This window comes from Thunnus albacares, chromosome 11 (assembly GCF_914725855.1).
Source record: "Thunnus albacares chromosome 11, fThuAlb1.1, whole genome shotgun sequence".
NCBI classification, from domain to species: Eukaryota; Metazoa; Chordata; class Actinopteri; order Scombriformes; family Scombridae; genus Thunnus; species Thunnus albacares.
In genome coordinates this window covers 7,955,608-7,979,542 of record NC_058116.1, presented here as the reverse complement: position 1 = coordinate 7,979,542, position 23,935 = coordinate 7,955,608, and the positions used below count along the sequence as shown (strand labels likewise).

General features: G+C 38.5%; 1 protein-coding gene across 1 annotated transcript in view; it reads left to right on the top strand.

Moving 5' to 3' along the window:
• Positions 1 to 23,935, top strand: part of kcnh3 (potassium voltage-gated channel, subfamily H (eag-related), member 3) — a 133,831-nt gene that overhangs the window by 74,873 nt on the left and 35,023 nt on the right. The window contains exons 2-5 of the mRNA XM_044365413.1: positions 9,574 to 9,807; positions 15,574 to 15,708; positions 21,642 to 21,781; positions 23,393 to 23,651. Coding sequence (XP_044221348.1) covers positions 9,574 to 9,807; positions 15,574 to 15,708; positions 21,642 to 21,781; positions 23,393 to 23,651 — 768 coding nt within the window. The remainder of the gene's footprint in view (positions 1 to 9,573; positions 9,808 to 15,573; positions 15,709 to 21,641; positions 21,782 to 23,392; positions 23,652 to 23,935) is intronic.

Genomic DNA, 23,935 nt, shown 5'->3' with positions numbered 1-23,935 from the left:
AGACTACCTGTTTAATGTGCAGTAGCGCTCAACATGCTCTGTGGCAGTCCATTTAAACTGACCTTAGGTCAGTAGCCAGCCTATCCTACCTGATTCATGTGCAGTACACAGTATCTTAATCTGACAGAGCGATGCATTATTGATTTCCAAGGAGTCTGTCCTCTTTTGGTGATCCAAAGTGGTCAGAAGTCACCTTTGGAAACACTCTCCTACTCAAATAACAGTCTCACCCTTGTCACCACACTGCAAAGGGGCCCAAATTAAATCAATGTTTAATTGTAGTGTAGTTAAACAGAGTTAAAGTACCTCTCCAGTCAAATTTAAAAACACTCCATATGTCTAAGCAGTGCAGCTGATATACAAAGAGTGTCTGCAGCAGTCACAGTGGCAATCTGAATGAATTACAGGTATACAGTTGCAGCTGTGTAGTTGGTAGGTGTTATTCCTACACTCCATTAATGCTGGAAATGTGTTTGAAAAATTTCTAATTGTTAGTGAAGTCACAGTCTGTCTCTGTAGTGTCCTTTGTTGCATAACAGTGCTCTACACTCTTACCTCTATTTTTTCTTCTCTAGTATTCTCTCTGTTTCTTCTTTCTCTTGCTGTCTACCCATCTTTGTCTGTCTCGACAGGATGTCTATCTCCTGTTGTGTTTCCCGCACACATCAAAAACCACTGAGCAGCATGTAATTCTGCTATTCCACGCACATACACACAACTTTTGATAGGTGGGGATTTATATTTCTAAGAGCACACAATGGCCTTTTTTTCTCAAATAATAACAAGAATAACCAAAGAGAAGAATTTATAGACTTTCTTCAATAAGTGGTCTCTGTTGTCACATAAATACAACTGACTCCTTGTAAAGGCCTGCTGGTTCTGCCAATTCCACTGAGATTAATATACCAACTCTGCAGCTTTTGGAGTTTTCAGCCACTTTCAGATCATTTCTAACAGCGTCCTCAGAAAGGTTCACTGAGACTGATGGCAGCTGCATGTTTGCATGTTGCACTTAATTTCTCACAATGCATTAAGAAATAATTGCATTGGGTTATTGTTGACTGAGGGAGTTACAATAAATAATGATTGGGAATGAATTAGGCTTTATAGTGTGGATATGAAAAATGACTGAATCAACCGATGATTATGATTGGCTGGTGACATCCCCACTGACAACACTAGCCATGTGAGGGAAACTAAGAACGCATCTGTCAGTTCAATCAAGTTGTAAACTGTTTCTTATGCAATTTCTGACTCATCTCAAGCCTGCCAGCTGCTGTGTAATCCAATCACAAGTTACTGTAGGGAGGTGGAAGAATTATCCAATCACAACTTGATTGGCAAGCCTCATTAATCTGGTAGCAGAGTAGCTCACCAATCAATACAGGCAGCATAGCAACCCCCTCATATCTCTCTCTCTCTCATTCACATAAACACACACACACACACACACACACAAACACACACACTGTGTCCAATCCTGTAATCATTTCAAGTTGTTGCCAGGCCAGTGTGTTAGATTATTCATCAAGGCTGTACCACTGCCGTGTCTTCAGGATAGATCCCTTTCCAGTCCATCTCTGTTTCTCCTTAGGCACTAACACGTACTATCTACGACACTTCAAATACCCACTGGAAATAATTAGCTTTGCAAACATAAACCGTTCATAATATAAAGTATACTTTTTAGACTAAATGTCCTTAAAATAGAGGTCATTGGAGGGCAGTTTGTTCTGCTGCATAATTCAGGCCATATCCTCACAAATGCAGACCCATTTTAAAAGAAGTCTTTTTTCTTTCCATTTAGCATTTAACAACTTAACATAGAAAACACAGTTGGATATCATGTGGAAGCAAAAACAAATTATTTTCACATATTAAAATATCTTGTCCCTCTTTGTACTGAAATCCATATCATCCTGGAAACTGGCATTCAAACCAAAGTTATTTTTAGTTTTGAGTTGATACACCTGATTGAGTTGGAGGAACTTGAACAGAAGAAGAAGGACAAATATTTGTTGTAAGAAATCTCTAAATAACAAATATCTGAAGAAAGACATAGCTATGACAAATTGATTGACTAGGTGCACAGAACATTTGTTGAGAACCAGACACTGATTCGACTATTTACTTTTCGCCCTTCAGTTCAGACATTGTATAGCTATGCACCAGAAATTCCAGTGTAATTCATGTGTACAATGTCTTCATTTTCATATGTTGTTGATTGTATTAATGTAGTTTATGTTCTTTCTCTCTTTTAAAGTCAATAAGAAGAGAATTACAAAAATGCAGTTCAATGACAGATTGTCACACTCCTAAAAACATCTGCTTTTTGCCAGATCGATCTTTCTCTGTCATCTCAAGTCAAGCCAAGTCAGTTTTAGGTATATAGTCCGACTTTTATTATTTCGTTTATCTAAGAGGACCTGTATCTTTTATTTGATAATTTGCACAAATGTAAGCATGACACACTAAAGTAAGATGGTGAGGCTGGTAAACAACCCAGCATGTTAGCACTGTCACTGCCTCACACGGTGCCTAGCCTTGCTGCAGACTCATTGTCTTGTTTAATACCCACATTAGTGTGGTCATGGCCTCATGCTTTATATTTGCTTTTGAATTCAATGAAGGAAAGGTACAAATTATGTCTTGTGGTCAACAGCAAGCAGGCTGACATTGCAGTTACTGTGCCTTTAGGTTGTGTTTGTTTTGCTGATCTACAAGAAATTGGCATGAATGCTTAAAAAACACACTATGTTGTAGAATTGTTTTCACTGGAGAAGTGTAATGTTACATTGTCATGCATTTTCAACCTGGACACAGAGAAACTATTTTTGTTCTTGTTGAATTTATAGAGCTGGAGTCAATCCATAACTAAAGTGTTGAGCTGGCATTTGGTGGTGCTGGTATGTGGTATATGGACTTGAGGCTAAAGGCAAGACCTCAGGCAGAAACACATCGGGAGTCATGGCCAGCTCAATTCTCATGCATCTTTGAGCAAGTACAAATTGGAAAGTGAAAGTTGAAATTTTGTCCCCCTGGGACATTTTTAGGGCAGTAGGAAAATGAAGGCCAGATGTTAAAGCAATGAAAACATCCACCAGTTAGACACAGCAGATTGTTTAGTAGAGTTAACAGAAGTTTTGTTGCTTGAGGAAGTTTTTTTTTTAACAATGCTGTGCGGGTGCATTCACGTGTTGGTGTTGTTCTTTCGACATCATGATTAATGTTGCTCCAGGACCATCACTGCAACTGACCAATCATGTTGTTGTGATGTCATTTGTGACTCAGGGAAGAAGACTGGAAAATACAAAACACAATCCTCACACATAATGTGATAGGACATTTTAATCTCGAGATCAATTCACACATCCACGGGAAAAGGCATACATTAATTAATATATACCTTTTCCCGTGGATGTGTGAAGCTCTAACCCCGTTAGTCTTGTGTAGCCAGGCTTCGGTAAGACCAAATCATTTATCTTTATTTAACATCAATTTACCATGTTGGTGCTCCCGCTGCTGTCAGACTGTTTGTTCTGGCAGTTTGAGCCACTGACAGCGTCTGTGTGGACACCACAACACAGCCAATATGCCTTAGTCATTTGAAATACACTGTACATTTCAAACGGTTAACAAAACAAACTGCTAACAGAGCCAATGGCTAACCGAGCTAACAAATAAAAAGTACATTATGGTAACTGCCTTGGAGTAAATTCTTAATGTAAACATTAATATTTTTAATAATGCACCAGGTATGATGGTTTCTTGTACGTTCATATGATGGTTCAGGCCCAACTTTAATATGATGGCATTGGACAAGCATGCAAGTTAATCCTGGGCAAATACTTCTAGCTACATAGGTAATTGTTTATTTAAACCAAATTCAATATCCATGGGCCAATTAATTATATTTACAGTAATTATTTTTTATTCTCATTCAAAAGTGTAGTAGATGTGCGCATCCAATAAACATAAAACAGGTGCTGGACCACAGAAACAATGTAAAAATGAAAGATGAAGGTCCGCGCACTGTAGCTCCCTTAGATGCAGTTTAATGAGTCATCCACCAGTGATGTTTTGAGCTACATGCTCTTCTTCAGACCCAGACCAGGTCTGAAGAAGAGCTTTTCAGGGGGGTATTTGTGTCGAATGCTTAGCTGAAATCAACAAACACCATCTTGATGTAGGTTTTGTTATTTTCAAGATGTGTGATGGCTGAGTGGAAGGCAGTAAAGATGGCATCCTCTGTGGATCTGTTGGCATGAAATGCAATCTGGTGGGGGTCCACACTGCCTGGGATGTGGTCTTTGATGTGTTGGAGGACTAGTTTCTCAAAGCACTTCATAACAACAGGGGTGAGTACCGCATGGAGTATATGATGTGGTGGAGAGGGAGAATATAGCCAAGAAGAGCTGCATGGTTAAACTCTTGCTTTAGGGGGAACTTTTAATCCCATCACCCTCTCTACTCTACTAAACTGCTAAACTCCCCAATAAAGTGCACATATTTTATTGCCCCAGTTCCTGGTCCAGGGTCCTTGACTCCACTGTGGTTTAAACTGAAAGACACTAAGGCAGTGATTGGTTGATGATTCAACCAATCAGCTCTGAACACCGGCTGGGAAATTGATTACCTTTGTAAGACATAAAAACATAATAAGAATTAAATGTATTGCCTGATTTTTCCCTGCATACATCTGAAAATGTCATGTACAACAGGACAATACATGTAACATGGACATGTTACAAAAAGCTATAAAGCAAGCCTTTCCACAAGCTCTCTGAAGTGGCTATTTTCGGCTCTGGGCTGAACAATAGGCAGAGCAATAGGCCTCATCAGGGACATGTTTCAGCAACTTGACGTTTATGATTTTGCTGAGGTAGCCTGTCAGACGTTACCCAGAGAACAAAGTGGATCACCCTGCTGACAAGTTGATGAGAGTGGAAACCTAGAAGTGCAAACTAATGTGTGATCAGGGCTGTAGGTGTGTCGTTTGTCTGGGTTACGTGATGCCCAAGACTGCATTTCACAGTAGTACATACAGGTTTTTGCTTGTGTACGGACATGTAGAGAATGTAGGGTTTATGGTACATTGTATATGAACCTATTTTATCTCAAGTTTACTGCCTCATTCATACAAATTTCTGTTTTTAACAAACATATACATAACACATTTTATGGGTCTTGTTATGACTCTTCATAGCTTCCAATTGCCTCTTGGTGCCTAAAGTGAGTTATAATGTTTCAGTTCATATTTTTTGACATGTACAGTACATTTAGGTGGTATGAGTGAGTCACTCAGTGGTAGTGATCTCTATGCACGGACATTAGCTCAGGCTCAGAGTCCTATATGGTAAGGAGACGAAAATGAAGAGCAGCAAAAGTACTCAACTGACAATTTAAGACAACAACACAACATGACAAACACAAAAAGACAAAGTTTCAGACATGAGAAAACAGAAAATAAGATGACTTTTTTGTGTACTTCCAATGCTTGACTATCCTCTCAGACATCATTTTATTAAATAAATCAAATGAGCTCATTTGGAAACCTGTCTGATAAACAGCTCATTAGCTCATAGCCTATAAGCTAATTCACTTTTAAAGGCCTGAGCGATGAGTAACAAACATCAGAACTCAATCAAAGATCTCTCACCTGACATAATGTCTGTCTGCCCGGATTTCTGCCAGGAAGTTACTTGTACCACCTTGTATCACAAACTATACCTTTAGAGAGGCAAGCTTTACTGAAATTATGATTACAGTATCACATACACTGTGGCTATAAAATGGTTAGGGTGCCATTAGGGACTCATGGTTGAAAGGAAAATGTAAATAAATCATGTATCATGCAAGGAGTTTTGCAGTGCTCAGCAAATCTACAGACTATGAAGCCAATATTGCATCTCATTTTCTCTGCAAACACTTTGTGTTTTAACAACTATAATGCATGTTTTGTCCTAACAAAACCTACTCCAGCTCTAAGTTAATTAACTCAAATCGACCCAAAGCCAAAACAATACTTTGAAGAAAATGATTGCTGAAAATCTCACAAACCAACAGGTCCTCGGCTACAGTAAGAAAACTGGAGGCCTGCTGAAATTCAGCCTTTTACTGCAACTAATGGATTAGGTGTTGCAGTGGCATCACTGTTTGCATGAAATATGTTTCACAACTACAAATACAGCATTCACGCTGCAGTGATGTCTAGTTACCATGAATAATTCTCACACTTCCACGGTTCCAAGGTACAAAGCAGAGATAAGATAGAGAGTTACATGAGCTCCAGAGACACCTCATTCAGGGGCTTTTGCTCACAACTATAAGTATATATTGCACACAAGGTCAGATCCAGCACACTCATTTGTAATTCAAGTCACCGGCAGCCCCATTTGACCTCACAGACGGTGACATAACAGCAGTAGACAGACATAAAGACATTCATTAAAACTAACTTTGAAGTCAGAGCTGAAGCAGAAAAGAGGAATGAGACAGGAAAAAGGCAGAAGAGCGAGACTGAACGGCAACTGAAAAGAGCAATCACAGAAGATAGATTTGAACCTATACTGAATAAATGCAACTATTACTGAAAGAGAGATGGAATGACAGTGACAGTAAGGTAGAAAAAGAGAAAGGGACATGGATCAGGGTAGTCACTAAGAGAAGACGAATATGAAAACTGTTTCCTGGCAACAGAAACTAAGACTGGGAAGACTGAACGGAGCTTACAACTTGATCATTTTAGAAACTGACGTTAGATCGTATGAATACATGCCATCATAGCTGTGTATGCTTTTGTATAGCTTTCCAATTTTTATTTCTGTTTTTATCTGACTGAAGCTACCTCTTTGGTCTGCTCTAACACTTGATCATCATAATGATCATCCGTCATTATTCAAAAATGTAGTACTAGCAGTACTCACCGTTGCACTGCAGTGTCCTGGTGCCATAACAACACGGTCATTCACCTAAGTGTTGTCACATCATAAAACATACTCATTTTTCAACAATGATTTGTAACAGTTTTGGGAAGCACAGAAAAACCTAGGAAAAAAAAACTTTAAAAAATAAAACACCTGTGACCTGTTCTTTTTTTTAATTTTTTATTTTTAAAAGATGCTCTAATCAATATTTTCATATGAACAGTGGGTCAAATAACTACATGTACTGTGAGGGTTCACTCAGAGTGACAAACAACTATCATCAGTTTTCAGTTCCCCTCAGCTGTACTGAGCATTTCAGCACCTTTCAGATCATTGTTTTGGTTTTACAAACTGCAACTTCACAGTTTTAATTAATTCTTACTGCTCTCATGAGCATAATTTTTGGCCACAGCAGGCAGCTGTTTTCAGCAAAAATGCTCTGATAAACCCACTGTCCAGTGCCAAACAGCAGGCAGGCAAAATTAGCAACTGGCTGGTGAACATAGTGGAGTATTTAGCAGCCAGAGAGTCAGATATCACCCTCAGGAGTTAGTGGAAACAAAACAGAGCTAAGAGGAGAGTGAATATTGGGCTTACATTTGTCAGGTCACCTGAAATATGACTCCAAATGAATGCTTACAGTGTGTTGCTCTGTGTCTGCTGGATGTGTATATAGTAAATCATTTGGTAACATCCCATATGTTAACTTTAATAATATGTCCATGTTGTGTTTATAGTTTGTTACACTGCCTTTAAGTTGCCAATAAATCAATTACAGTGACACAAGTTTAAAGATGTATGTCTTCAGTAGCCCCAAGTGCCAAAGACAGAGTACGGATGTCAGAGACATTTAGAGGCAGACTAGTGCATTGTTGGTTCTGCTCTTTTTATGGAATTTGTTGACAATAAGAAAAATAATGAGTAATGCCAGCCTTTCCCTTCAATAATAATACATCTGACAAAAAAAAAAAAAAAAACATTCACATGAAAGTCTAAAAATGCAGTTGGAACAAGCTAAACCACCCATTTCCACAGGCAAAATCGCTGGAGACAAAATATGTGGTCTCTGTGTGTATTTATTATCCAGAGCAAACATCAAATCATCCTTGTTTTTGTTGTGTTTTAATCCTTTCCTGAAGCATTCAGGAGCTTTGACCTCTGTGCCTCATGTCTCATGCCTGGTAGCATATCCAAGCACAACGCACTGTATGACATCAGGGTTGATTCCCACAAGATGAATAGAGAAAGGAAGCATGACAGCATGCACTCACAGCCAATAGAGACTCTTTGGAAGGTGGTCTTCAATTCCCTGTTAGTTGGTGTTTTTGTTGGCATCACCGGATATCTCTGTTGTCCCCCCAGAGAGAAAAAAAAGAGAGACAGCAGGAAAGAGAGGAAGTGTGCATGTGTTGGACAAAGGAATAATTAGCTAATGAGACGGATATTCTTTGCTGTGATTGACTTCTGTTAGTCTGAGGAATACTACATACTAATGTGGAAACTCCTGAACTGATAGACCCTCTTGAATGTATACATACAGCCTCTATCCAACCCTGCTTACGTTGCCATCATGCTCATTTAATAAGTTCCTTGTCTCATTTCAAGCTGTCTCAAAGCAAAGCAGGTGATGAAACACATACAAACACACACACACACCTCACACATGATGGTTTGGCCATAAAATATTAAATAAGGGGGTCTCGAGGGGCCTCAGAATTGATGGATCAATGAGAACGTCTGAGCACAAAGTAATAAATAGTCCATTTTAGAGTGTTCACCCATGCCTGGGGCCATTAACTGAATATGCACTGAGAAAAATTTCCACTTGGCATTTACACACACACGCACACACACACACACACACACACACACACACACACACACACACACACACACACACACACACACAAACTCACACACACACACACACACACACACAAACTCACACACACACACACACACACACACATACACACACACACAAACTCACACACATACACACACATACACATCTATCTTTTACTGATCTTCGATCAACAGCCAGAGAGTGTAGCTGTGTTTGTAAAGGAGGTAAACAGTGGATCATACCGGGCATGTTCCTGCCTCTGTACAAGATTGTTACTTGAGGGAGGGCGGATGTACTATTGGCTGTATCAATTAATGAAACCTCATAAGGTTTTGTGATGACTCTTGACAGTGTTTACTTCACCCGATCAATTCTAGTTACTGATCTGAGCAGCCTTCCTCGCTCTGGGAAGCAGTGGCTGCTCTCTCAGAATTCTGTTTCTTCTCTCACAACGAGGCTGTTTTCATGTGCATCATTCCAAATATCTGAAATGAACTCAGCTGTTTCTTCGAGGAATACAGAATGTCTGTAAAAATGGCCAGAAATACAGTCTGAGTCTTATCTTGAGCATTTGAAGATTGACATTGGATAGATTTTTGACTGAAGCTGCCGATACTGGATATATTGTGCAAATATTTATGTACCCACTTTAACTGAAAATTTTAAATATCACCATCTCTGTCACATTTAGATCATGGTAAAATAGAATTTCCTAATTAAAAACCAAACTTATTATATTTGTTGTTTGTCTTTTACAATCATATTGATCGCTTTCTCCTCTCTCCTCTTTTGTCCTCATAGATAGCAACTTTGTTCTGGGAAACGCCCAGGTGCAGTCTCTCTACCCCATCGTCTACTGCTCAGACGGCTTCTGTGAGCTCACTGGTTACGCCCGTGCTGAGCTCATGCAGAAGAGCTGCGCATGTCACTTCCTGTATGGCCCTGAAACAAGCGACCAGTTGACAGCCAAGATCCAAGGAGCCTTGGATGAGAGGAGGGAGTTCAAGACCGAGTTGGTCTTCTACAAGAAGGAAGGTGAGACAGCACAATGAATGAGTGTGTCTTTGTGGAATCACTCTTACTCTGGTTTTACGTTTAATATGTGAAGTCCATTGTGACTTGAAAAAATACATTTTTGGTGTCTGTGAGCTGAAAAACTGCAAGAAGCTGCAGACCATCTAACTCTGTGAGATTGGCAGTGGTACCAATACTTTCACCTTGCAAGGAATTATTTTAGCTCAATATCAAAAATATTACTCAATGTGGCCTTAAGTGTATTTTCAAAATGGTGTCTCCTTAAGTCAAGTTACACAAGACACAAGTGTCATAAACACAAAGCTGCCAGCACATTACTATACGTCATCAAGACTTTTCAATACTTCAGCATTGTCAACTTATCTTATTTCTCATCAGGAGTTTCACTCATTTCCAATCTAAAATCAGACACAGTATGTGTGTTGAATTTTTACCCACTTTAGTATCTTAAGTGTTTCAAGTCTAGTTTTAAGTAAGTATTGCAGTGCTGTGTGTGCACATGTGCTGCTGTAAAAGATTTTTGAAAAACTGTCAGGACGATAACATCTAAGCTGGAAATTAACTCTCTAGTTGTTTAATTAGGCCAGAAACTGATGATTTGCATCTCATAATGTTTAATGAAAAAGCACACAAAGTTTCATGGTGAAAGTGAATAATTTCTGAAGTTACAAGCCAGTCTGGGAAAAGCTCACATTCATGCCACTTTTTGATCAATTGTTATGAAAAGTTGTTCTTTGTCTCAAGACAGCTGAGTTGCCTTTGAGCAAAGTCCTTAATCCTCCAACTGCTCCAGTGGACCAGCTAAGCGGCCAACAGATCAGACTGTGGTTGTGCTGGAAAGCCTCCAGATGTGAATGTGTGTAATTGTGTGAACCAGATGTTCCTAAAAGAAGAGAGCATTGCTCTGAGCAAAACGTCCCTGAATAAATAAAGGATAATGACACTTTAATGTGCACAGTCAAAAGAGCTACCTCATGCTTCCCTACTTAACAATCCAGTTGAAGATGACAAAGACAAAGATGTAGAAACTGTCATGAACTGATGAAAGTTTGAATTTGTAATATGAGAGTGTATTCACTTGGTGTGCTTTGCTGGCGCTTTAGAGTAAGCTGAAAGCGATGAGAGATAAAATAGAGGATGAAAAAAGAAAGCAACGGCAAAATAGGCAAAAAAAAATGTTGAGGGACACGAAGAGTGTGAAAGAAGACCAGACGGAGAAAATCCGCCACTCCTTGATCCACTCTTTATTTATAAATCAAAGCTGTGATTTATGATGGAGGGGTGAGATATGGGTGAGGAAGGAGAAGGTAAAGAGGCAAAGGCCAAGTCCACAAATAAAAAAAAATAAGAGTGAGTCACGTATAGAAGGAAGAGAGACAGAGGGAGACATGGACCTTCTCCTCTGAGATAGAAGTCTATAACAAAGACCGACAGAGGGTTATGAAAGCTAGTTTCTCACAAACACACAAATTACAAATTAGAAGTGTTTCAAGCTTTTGTCAGTTCACCATGAGCAAACATTAGCAATCTAGCAGTTCTCCAGGGCACAAGGAAAAGAATAAACACATTTATATACAGTTCCCTCACTCAGATCACCATGGTTCTTTCCAGCAAAGCCTGGGGCACAATTTAAAAATTGCATTTTATCCACTGAGAACATGCTCATATGATATTCATGTCATCAGCCTTTAAATACAATAAATTTCAACTCTTAATCACTGGACAATAGTTACACAGTAATGACTGCATAGGAATAAATATAAAGTAAAAACATTGCTGAAAATTTTGAATTTAGTGAAAAAAATTCTGTAATGTGTGTTGATTACACAGTAAAATGCAAACATACACATGTGTATTCTCTATTATCTGTATTGTAATAAATAGTTACAGTATTAGGCAATAAGTGGGATATAACAGTCATAAGGTTATGATGGGATATTCTTATTCAATGGCAACATAATGTCAAGTAAAATAAAGAATTTTGATCTTTAATCTCCACTGAGCTACCATGTGTTCATGTGTTGTTTTTTTCTTTTGGGAAAATGACTGCATTCAAAGACAGCACTTGCAACACTTAATAAGCTTTTGAAGGATAGTTATGATAAAATTTCCTGGTCAAAAACAAGACTACAGTAAGAGTCTACAGGCACACTTGTGAGGCACAGCGGCACCTTGAGCTAAATGCTAACATCAGCATTAGAGCATGCTCACAATGACAATGCTACCATGCTGAGGTTTAGCAGGTATATTTTTTATCATGTTCACCATCTTAGTTTAGCGTGTTGGCATGATGATAATTGAAAAGTCAGGGGACTGCCAAAGTTTTTACAATGTGTCCTGATGGGAACATGAATGTTTCATGGCAATCCATCCAGTAGTTGTCAAGGTCAACCTCATGGTGGCACCAGAGGAAAAGTACAGGGATCACCAAAGTCATCAGGATTCAGCGACTGTGAACCACAAATGACTGTACAAAATTTTGTGCTAATCCATTCAGTAGATGTTGAGATATTTCACTGGATAAGTGGCTCGCTAGTGGCACTAAATCACCAAAGTCACTAGGATTCATTCTCTGGTCACCATGAATACCTGTACCAAATTTAATGGTAATTCATTCAATACTTGTTGTGATATTTCCGTCAGGATCAAAATGGTGGACCATAAGACCGACATTGCCATCCATAGAGCCATGCTGCTAGCGTGGCTAAAAATAACAGTGACATAAGCTGTTACACACAAAACAATTTATTTAAAGGCCATGCACACCCATTATATACAGGCAATTTCACTTTTGCTTGATTACATGTCTTCTCTTGAAAGTGTGGGCATGTTCACACTGTGTTTGATTGGCATGTCCCTCACTGTGCTGTTAGCTTCCGTAGCTAAATTACACCGTTATTCTTTTTCTTGGTTTGGTGACCTTCAAGTAACTGTTCATAACAAATGCAACTGCTGGTGAGAGGTTTTTAATTCACAGACTAATTATAGCCATTGGAATTCTGCAAGCCTTCTCTATATATATTTTATCATTTCATTTTTTATTTCTCATCAATTCTCTGTAATTATTCAACAAGGTATTATGACTCGTGCTCTGGTGAAATAATAATCTGTATACTGATGACAGCCTTCCATCTCCCTGATAGTTATGCATAGAGAGACAGAACAGAAGGCGGTACATGTTGTTTCAACTGATATTGTTTACCATCATGTTCCAGTCAAACAGGGACAAATCCAGCCTCAATATGGCTGTTGTTTTTATTCAGGCAATCCTTACGCTTGTGTAAATGCATTATTTACATGCATGATCCCCTGCTGGGAATTAGTCTCGGAGTTGCAGGAAACAGTATGCAGCGTAATAAATGCAGCCCACTAAGTCACAAGAGATTACAGGTGAGTAACAGAAAACCAAAACAGCTTGTTGCCAAATTTCATGCATTTATGTACTGGTTAGCAGGGGGTGACTTGTCTTGTTAGATAATCTTCTTTAAAAGAATCAGGCTGGAAATGTTCAATATTTAATCTAAAAAGTATTTTCTGGGTTGCCAAAGTTTGATATAGCTTATTCCTCTGTGTCATAGACCTCTATTGTTGTCCAAAATGTATGAAAAACATATAAGTGTTTTCCTTCATTACAATATTTTCAGTCAATCCCACATCACGGTCCTCACCAGTGTTCACCCACTAGAGCAACAACCATGTATTTATCTGCGGCTGAAAATAGTCCCCAACCAATTTATTATTTACTCCAGCTTGAGTATTGTTTACTAAAAACTACAGTGCTCAGCTGTGCCCAGGAAATTACTCAGACTTTTTAAAAAACTATATATATTTTTTTAAGGTTTACATCATCAGTACTAATTGGTTTTAGTCTGAGTGCCAAAGTCGGGGTAGGGAACTCAGAAAGTATTGAGAGACCAACTCACATATTGTTGATTTTGGTCTGTTCATGGGATTTGCTTACAATATGAGAAAAATATAGAATAACCAGCCTGAAGTTACATCTAACACCCAGCTGGTGTGACAATGTTTTCAATGCTCTAACTATTTATTAATTATACTCTATGTGGATCCAAGTTTGTGAAACTTGAGGTGTAACTTCATACCTCTTTAAAATCCTTTTTTTTTTGCTGACTTTGCTGGTTTAACTTCTCATCTTGCTGCAGTGATGTACAGGTGTACTGCAGGACCTTGTGACATCACTGCTGGGTGGTGTTTACAGGTGCTATAAAGCACACTTCTAACCACGCCCATTAGTGATGTGGTCAGAGGTGAAAAAGGCTTAAAACTTTAAACCAGGAAGGGTAGCAAAACAAAACATTGTTTTGAGGAATATATTTTTACAGTATTGTATCTTTTACCAACTTATGAAACATAACAGTGTTAAAACAGTAACTATGTTTCAATTCAAATTCTTAACATCTACTCGACTCCTCATAGCAATATGATCAGTGGTGGTAACAGATGTGATGAGAGTCCAAAAGCTCCCTTGGCCAGGCAGTCATAAGACTCGTATCATGAAGGTCTAATTTTCAATGAATCTATACCTTGTGCAATCACCCTCTCCACTCTGCACTGACTCACATGGTCTGGTGCATTCTGAGTGCATAGAAAGCTCAGAAAAAGGGGCTTTTCATCGAGGCTGAAGAACCACAGTGAATGTAGTCTCATTATATCTGCAGACACATGGTTCCCCTGAATGTAATGAACACATGGTCACACATGTAAAAGTACTGTTAACATACTGCTCTCTCTCTCAAATGGTCACAGTAAACAATTTCCACATGGATGATGTTAGCTGTGTTATCACTGATGCAAACTTTCTTTTCTTAAACCTCATTTGGAAAGTCACAATTAGATGGCAGAACATGTATAGTATTAGGATATTGTACAAAAAGAAGTTAATTCACACATTGAACATCCTTATATTTCCTCCTTTGATTCACTTTTAGTGTACTCACTTCTCTCTGCACGTAATGTGAAGTCCAAATGTGTTTTGAGGGCCAACTGAATATTGGCCAATATGTATTTCACACAACTTGCAGCTTGCCTGCTTTTCTCATAGCTGTCACTCACTCACTTATTCACTCACACCATCCATATGGGCTCTCATTCTCTACAGGGCACAGGCGAATGTATCTGATGATTCATTCTCTCTGGTGTTATATATGTATCTGGTGTGATATACTGTATGCAAAATGCAAGAATATAAAAAAAGGCCTAAGCTGATCCAGATAGTCTTAAGCTTCTCACTTGCTTGATGTTTAAGGGAGGAGTTTTATGATAGGTCAACTGGACAAAAAGACACAATGGCCCCATTTACAGCTGGTATTTATCTGTATCTGTATACATTATCTGGATAATGAGATCTGATCCATGAGCATTTGCATTGTTGTTATCTTGATTGTACCCACATTGTGACTTGTTAATAAACATGGCACGTCTCACATCAAGGGAAGCAATTCCATGGGTGTTATTCATTTTTATTTCCAAAATTGTCAAAGGTGACTTAAAACAATGAGACAAACTAGTGGCCACCAAACTTAGAAAAATAGAAGTGTGTGGTGCTTATTTGAATATTACTGCATGCAATATTATTTTATTAGTGGATACTATTTACAATGTGCGATACAGAGTGACAAACATTTGGGGGACCAAGGGGAGCCAAGAAAAGAGTTTAACCTAATGTGATTCAACTCTGTAGCGGTATCATATTTTGAGTGGAAATGATGCACAGACTGCACATGTTTGTATTTGTTTTCTCTACAGGTACACAGTTCTGGTGTCTTCTGGACATTGTTCCCATTAAGAATGAGAAGGGTGAGGTGGTTCTGTTCCTTGTGTCCCACAAAGACATCACTGACAAGAAGAGGGACCAGGATCCTGAGCAAGGACCTGACACAGGTGAGTTCATATAAAGAACACTGACTATGACTCAAAATTGTGCACAAACATCCAAAATGCTGACTTGTATTCAGAGACGTAATAAAGTCTGGGTCATGTGTATTTCACTTTGAGGTTTTCGTGTTTCAAGATGGCTTCCACACAACCTTCCACAACATCTCTGTCATCCTGGTTGTAGCTTAAATGTAATTTTATTTACCCTTCAACACTGGAGAGAAGGTGACAGCATGCAGAACGTTTTCTCTGTGAGCTGTAAAGCGCTGCTGCAGTTATTGTAATTTCAGGCAAACAATAATTAGGCATCAATTAATTATCTTAATCTTTTATTTTTCATCCTGCGTCTTCTCCTCAGTGTAAATATCACCTGATTAAATAAGTGTGTCTGTTAATTTGAATATCACATTAATATTAATGAGTGTGTCTCTAATAAAATACACATGGTGAACCATAAACATTCTGTCAGCAAAGCCAGCCAGTGTGCAATGTGATTTATTTGAATTAATCATTGCTGATGTTAAGACTTAAGGGAATAAATAATACATCTTGTAAATGAATTGAGGAGCAAAAAATCTTATATTTAAGATAACTTAAAAATAACTGTTCAACAATTTTAGCTGTTTTTTTTTTAGTTTGTTGTCTTGACTTGCCAGTCACCCTCCAACATGATCTTTTTTTGCCTGTGGCCTGGGAGTCATGACATGACATAACATTTGACCAATAAAACATATTAATCTGTTGATCGTATTTTTCTTGCAGGCCATGTCGATTGACCCTCTGTCAGAGTTGTTTGGGGTGTTTTTTAGCTGTTTGTTTATCTCACTCCTGTGACAGGAGTCATAAATCACAGCACCCAATCACTGCAAGGTGTGTTCAAAAACCCTGAATTTAACATTTTGTATTCTCGCTGAAATTCGACTGCAAACTACAACAACCCAGTCGCACATCAAAATCTGCTTTGTTGGTCCACAGCACGAAATGTATTAGTTTCACAATAACGGCACTAAAATTTCAAGATACCGACATTTTTTTGGCCTATTCTTTTCTATTGACCTGCATCCAAGTCACATGACTGTCAAGTTTCTGCCTGTGAAAACAAACAAAATGGCTGCACTGTACAAAGGAAATATAGACTGTGCTATGGAAAAAGAAATGAAGTAAATGAAATATATGGAGGTGACAAGAGCAACAATTAAATGTGACATGTGCATAATAATTAAATTATGTAACAGTGGAGGTTGAATGCAATGCACAATCTAAAGTCCAGTTTGATGAAATATATGAAAGTGACAAGTGCAGGGATTAAATGAGGGATTTGAAATATAAAGTCATGATGGCCATGGTAGAGGATTTGATGCACACACACACACACACACACACACACACACACACACACAAACAAACAAACAGCACAATGCTCTTTCCTAGCCTTCCGCTACCAAAACACCGTTATTTCTCAGAATCGAAGGAGAAAAAATGAAGACTGATGGCCTTAACATTAACTTATCATATTGTTGAGTTATGAAGGACACTTTCATGTTTTTGTGTTGAGAAATGTTGAGAAGAAAACCTTAACAAGGTGACAGTGAGGAAATACTGTCCTCTGGTCAGCCAATCGCAAAGCTTCAAATTCAATTAATTTCTGCACTCTAAAATCTATGTTTTTTAATGAAAAACATCATCGAACAGTTAAATAAAATCACACAAATAATATAACAGCTCAGATAACTACACAACACAAAGACAATGATTCAAACAACATGCAACTACCTGGTCTCCGCGATAGCAGCATTCATAGCAACCACCATAGCAACTATAGGAAACATTGCATTCCCACAATTTTCTGGCAAGGCCTGAAACAATCTTCATAATAACTAACAAACTAAAGATCATATATTTTAATGTGATCCACTGACTATAAATACAGTTACTACAGACATTGAAATCTTAGTTTTAAACATCTACATCGTGTTGCCAGCAGAAGCTGAGTTCACTACAGAGAGACTGAGACTTGAAAGCCAACTGTGTAGAGAGAGCGAGCGAGATGCAGGGTAATCAAGACTCTTAAGATGAAGTGGAGTGTTTAAATTTTTAGTTTTTTTTAGATTGGCATTCAGTGCCACTGTTTGTAGTCCCTCCTGGTGAGAAAGAGCACCTGCTTGAAATCACTTACCCAATTTTGCTCCACTTGCCCAAGCACTCTCATTTGGCTGAATATCTCATTGCCTTGCTGCCGAAATGACTGAAAGTTGCTTTCATACACCCTGGCTGTGTTTTACACACTGCATGAGTTATTACATTTAAAATCAAGCTACACAATTTGGAGTGCAGTACACACTGCGGGGGACAGAAGACAAACAATAAAACAGGAGGAAAGGAAAGATGAGAGAGACAAAGGAGAATTTAAATGGTTTCTATTTTCTGATTCATCATCAAAACATGACCATAACCATTAACATAACATTCGCGTTTCAGCTAAATGAGGCACCTCTGTTTGAAGATGAGCAAGGAAACAAGTAACAAACAACTGTAAAATGAAAGAGAAAAGAAGGCTTTGACATTTATGATGTGATAAGTTGACACAAACAATCACATTCACCTGCTTGTGTATGTTCCTCAGGGGGAGTCTGCTGACTGGCTGAGTGGCTCACTTCTGGCACTTAGCTCAGCGTGATACGCCTTTTCAAAATGCATAATCAGTTAGTGAGATGGAATGGGAGAGAGGTTGAGAACACATTTATGGTGAAAAAAAAATAAAGAAAGGGAGACTTTGAGTCTTTGACAGCTTAATTGTGCTCTATAAACAAAGTTTGTTACTTATAATCATGCACTAAACACTTAAAAACACATCGCAATGCGCTACATCTTTCTCAGACACATCTGCACACTTAATTAATTGACTGTGTAAATAATTTAAAATGTGTAGTCAGCCTCCCACAGAGAACATAGTGTATATTCTGAAATGAGCACCATCAGTGAGCACAGTACATTAAGTAGAATCTACCCTGAGGCGTGCAAAGATCCTTTCCTTCTTTGCTTTGCATTCCCCGATCTGCCAACAGATATGTTGAACAGTGGAAGGTGAAAATGACCCTGAGACCTCAGCTTGCTTTGTGTCCAGGAGTCACACTGATCTTATCTCAGTGTGTCACAATGCATTGGTTGTTGGGGAATGAATGTATTGTGGAGGACTAGCCCTGGTACGGTAGAATACACCCCACACATGAAGTCTGAAGCAGACGCTCAGGTACCAGTGCTGAGACATAGAAAGATATTCCTGAGATATTTATACACCTGGGGTTTAAAATTCAGGTTTTTCAGGGTCTATATGCTTTGCCATTTTTTATTAACAAGCAGGATGGGGGCCTTTAGCTAATCATACCTACACAAAGCCGACCAGTGTTTTATTTTAGGAGACAATTAAAACAGTCAAACAAGGCTAGGTGGTGCCATAAATATGCTATCAATTGTTCATTTTTAGTGTCCGTCTTTTGTGTGACACTTAGGACAAGAGCTGCTTCCATTTTAGAAGATGCTAAATTTATATTTGTCCATGTTTATTTTCGACCAGTTTCTCTTCAGACCTTCTGTAGCTGCAGCGTCACTTCACCTGTAGACAAATAAGCTTTCCACAAGTATGAAAGAGAGAAAGAGAGAGAGGGCAATGACCACACCCTCAACTGAGATGTAAATAAATTGTTTATTGAATATGAAATGAGTAGTGACTGGCGCCGAGGACGGGAAGGCGTTTACAGTACAGTACAGTACACCATAAACATATACAAAGCTAACTAAATGAAATGTCATTGGGTCTGGGGCTACCAATAATGATTATTATCATTATCAATCAATCTGTTGATTATTTTCTCAATTAATTGATTCGTTGTTTGTTCTTTTAAATTTCTGAAAATAGTGGAAAATATCGATCACTGTTTCCCAAAGCCCAATGTGACATCCTCTAATGTCTTCTGTTGTCCCGACCAACAGTCCACAACCCAAAGATATTCAGTTTATTTCATAGAAGACTAAAGAATTAGTTTGTGATGCTGAAATCAGAGAATTTAGACATTTTTCTTTAAAAAAAAGACTCAAAATGATTCATCGAATATTTAAATAGTTGACAATTAGTTTTCTGTCGGTCATCTAACTCATTAATCAACTAATCATTGCAGCTCTAATTAGTTCACACAGGCATCATTTCCACTGGGAATTTTGGGGACATGCCCAGGTTGAGGTTGATTTCTTTACTAAAATCTCTCTGAATATTGCCTTCTTATCGTCCAGCCAGCATGCTCAGAATGAGGGAAGAGAGTAGATGATAAAAATGTTATTGCCTTCAGTTATTACTGTGTGCTATAAGCAATAAGCTTAACAAGTAGGAGCAAACAGTGCAGCAGGAGCTTTGCATGCTTTTTTTGTCCTGGGTTTTGCTTTTCAGGCTAATTACAGTCTGCCTTGCCTTATTGGTGGATTTTGTTGATTCTGTGTGCACTGTGTGAGAAAGACTGTGGGTATTACTCAGCAGGGCTGAAAAAAGCACTTCATCAATACTAGAATCAAGCACCAATCAAAGATAATGACATAAACCAGAGTGTTCCTTATAAATATGTATGTAATATTTGTGCCCCCCCACTTCTGAAACCAAACCCACTTTAAAACCAGGTGTTGAGGGTTGGTGCTTCAGGCATTGGTTTTCAAACAGTTTTTATATCCAGGTGCAGCCAATCTGGCCAATACAGCGAGAAACACAACAGCAAGGCAATACTATCAGGAACCATTGAAGCTGAGTTTGTTTAGCGCTGAGCACTACATACAAGAAATACATTATAAAGTCTTTGTCAAAGGATTAAATGGGATCACGGCACTGACCTTGAACATAAGCTCTTCTTCTGTCATATCCTGCACTTGGATATAGTTTGGCAGACAAACTTTTATCTTCACCACCACTATGTGGTTTCTCTTGTGTGAAGTTGTGAAGTGAACTAGCATGCCTCCCTGTACATCTGTCACAACAGATAGTATGGCACTGCACTCAGAAAGAAAATACATACCTTGTTTATGCCAAGCCTCTGTTGGTCGTGATGGTCCTGTGAATAACCTCCAACTGTACATACAGAGAGAAAGAGAGTTCCAGCAATAATATTTAGTTACCCTGTACACAGACTGACCTGTTTGAAATCTATCCTAGATACCATGAATAAATCGAATTTGCTGGCTGAGAATGAAAATGATTCGGTTACAGGGGCGGGTATTTGCCAGGCATAACATTATATTATAGACAGACAGAGGAAGAATCATAATAGGAAATGTAAAGTGGAAATGGAGAGAACAAGAAAAGGTTTTGTCTGAATGATGACTTAATATAAAACAACTCCTTTAATCTACATTTGGTTCTGTTCTACCCTCTTTTGCCTGCAGCCAGACAACTTTATTTTACTGGATCTTATACTTTGTTAATCAATTAATCACAAAAAAAGGATGTCATGAATGAGATGTTGTGGGTAGCTTGACTCTGTTCAATACAGATCTCAACCTCTCTCAACTCAGATCATCAAATTTTACCATAAGAAAACCTGAAGAATATTCTTAGTCAGTGAAGAGCCGTGAAGGCAGACTGCAGGTCGATATAATATGAAATATTTACACTGCGTCTTGAGCAGTATGTGTACGTCACAATGTATAACTTGTGGTTTCAGACATATCGAATTGAACTCCTTTTAAAGTCCACAGGGTATGACCCATCTCAGACTTTTAAAACTTGAAGTGAGATAGTTTCAGACATGGTAGAAGGCTGTGAACATTGGTCATTAGCGCAGTATCTCTGGACTGAGTGCAATTTCAGGCAGCATGGAGGGGATCAGATAGGACTTGGTTTAAATTCTTACCTCGTGTTGTGTGAGTGTTTGTAGCTCAGCATGTTACCATCTCCTCCACAGATGAGGAGACAGGTCTGGAGGTGCATCAGGTAACTCGCCCTCCAGGCTTTAACGCCAACAGGCGCCGCAGCAGAGCTGTGCTCTATCATCTGTCAGGACACCTGCAGAAACAAGACAAGAGCAAACTCAAGATCAACAATGTGAGTCTCTCTGTGTTTGTCTATACTCGTACATTGTGCAAAATAATTTATTTTCTCAGTGATTATACTGGTTTCATTGTAGCTGCATTGGTTCATATTTCATCTCATATTTTTGAAGTATTAGATTCTTGGTTTCACAAAGTGCCACAAGGTGTATTGCATACCAGACTGGCCCCAGTTTGTGCCTCTCATGTATTCATTACTTTTTCTTTTGAGACTTTTTCACTGATTTTTATATTCAAGTCACAGAGTTAAGGATAAATATAGTACAAACCAAACTTTAAAAAACCCTAGAGGTTGTTTAACAACAAAGAACCTTTTTGAAGATATTTCCAGATTCTTCAAAGACTTTTATCCTGCTGAAATAAAAAGTTTTCAGTACATTAAAGGCATTTTTTTGTTCCCTAACTTTCTTAAACAGTGGTTTATGACCTACAGTATGGACTTGTATTTATGATACTGTACGATGCTCCAGCACACAACACACCACAGAGACCTCAGGGCTCTGTCCAGTCCTGTAGTACTTGTGTGTTCACTGCGCTGTAGGTTTGCTGCAGCACACTCCCTGACAGATGGTATGAAGGTCATCAGGAGTAGTTTGACTTTGGAGTAAAGATGTCTGTATTTAGCTAATGTCAATCATAAAACAAAGATGCAGACCCATGCAGTTTGAATCCTGCACTTATTCAGGCTTTATATTAGGGATCATTATTTTTCCTTTTTTTTGAAAGGGGAATTAATATTTTTATTATTATTTATTAAAAATCAGTGAACATGGGATACAAAATTTAAAAAATATTTTAAAAATACAATCTGTTGAACAAACATTATTTAGTTTAACCTTATCTTGTACTGACTTTAGTGCATATTGAGAAGCTCATGTTATTGTCTTCACTTTCTATTAATGGGGACATTTTCTGAGCTGTGCTCATCACAAGCAGTGTGTTTTAACAGCAAACATAACTTATTCATGAGGACATGCTGTAAAATCTGGGTGAAAAAATACACATATTTTTCAGGGAAAATAAATAAAGTTCTAAATTTTATACAGTATATACTGTAAATGTGAAAGCAGATGCCTAATTATGCATTTCAATCCCAACACATTAAGTATCATTGAAGTTAGGTGAACACACTTTGTTAAACTCTGCAACCTAACACACTTGAAATGAGTGAGACGTCATTTTTATGACTACACTGTTACATCAAATGAAAAATACTAAAAATCCTGAATATTTTTTTATATAGATTGTATTTTATCATTTATTTTACTTTAATTAACACACTGTAATTCAGCCTGCTACTTGGAATTGTTGGAAACCTTGAGACCTTCACTAGGATTTATATTACACTTCAGTTGGCTTGCACAATGCCTATCTGTGCAATATGAGTTTTTGATAATGCAGCTGCCAAATGGTCTTAAGATTCAAGTGGTTCAATAAGTGTGTGAGGGAGACTGTGTCTGTGTGTGCAGGTGTGTGTGTGTGTATGTGTGTGCAGGTGTGTGTGCGTGTGGCTGGGCACAGAGAAAGTGACATGCAAACAGTGGAAACCTGGACTATGAGAAAGAGAGAGTGGTGTTAACATCTCTGCCCCTGTCATCCAATCCAGAACATGTTCGGAGAGAAGCCTCCAATCCCAGAGTACAAGGTAGCAGCCATACAGAAATCTCGCTTCATCCTGCTCCACTATGGGACCTTCAAGGCTGGCTGGGATTGGTTGATTCTGCTGGCGACCTTCTACGTGGCTGTCACTGTGCCCTATAACGTGTGCTTCACCGTGGTGGGAGGGCGAGATGAAGGGAGCAGCAGTGCCCCACGAAGCCCACCAAGCGTCAGTGACATCCTTGTAGAGATCCTCTTTATTTTAGGTGAGAGAGCGCACTGTATTTAGCTGACTCTAGAGGGTAGTCTTTAGTGGAAAGACGTGAGCCAATTAAATTCCCCTCATGATAAACACACTCCTAGAGGACACACCTGAGCATACATATTCAAGTTGATGCTGAAACTTGTTCAGTAACTTCAGTAATTAACAAGACTTAATGATTGCAACGATCTGTCCATTGCTGTATGAACCGCCCCTGATAGGAAGTCAGTAAAGCAGTGCAAGCTTTTAACTGAGAGGCTCATCAGTCACCACAAAAGTTTTGTTGAA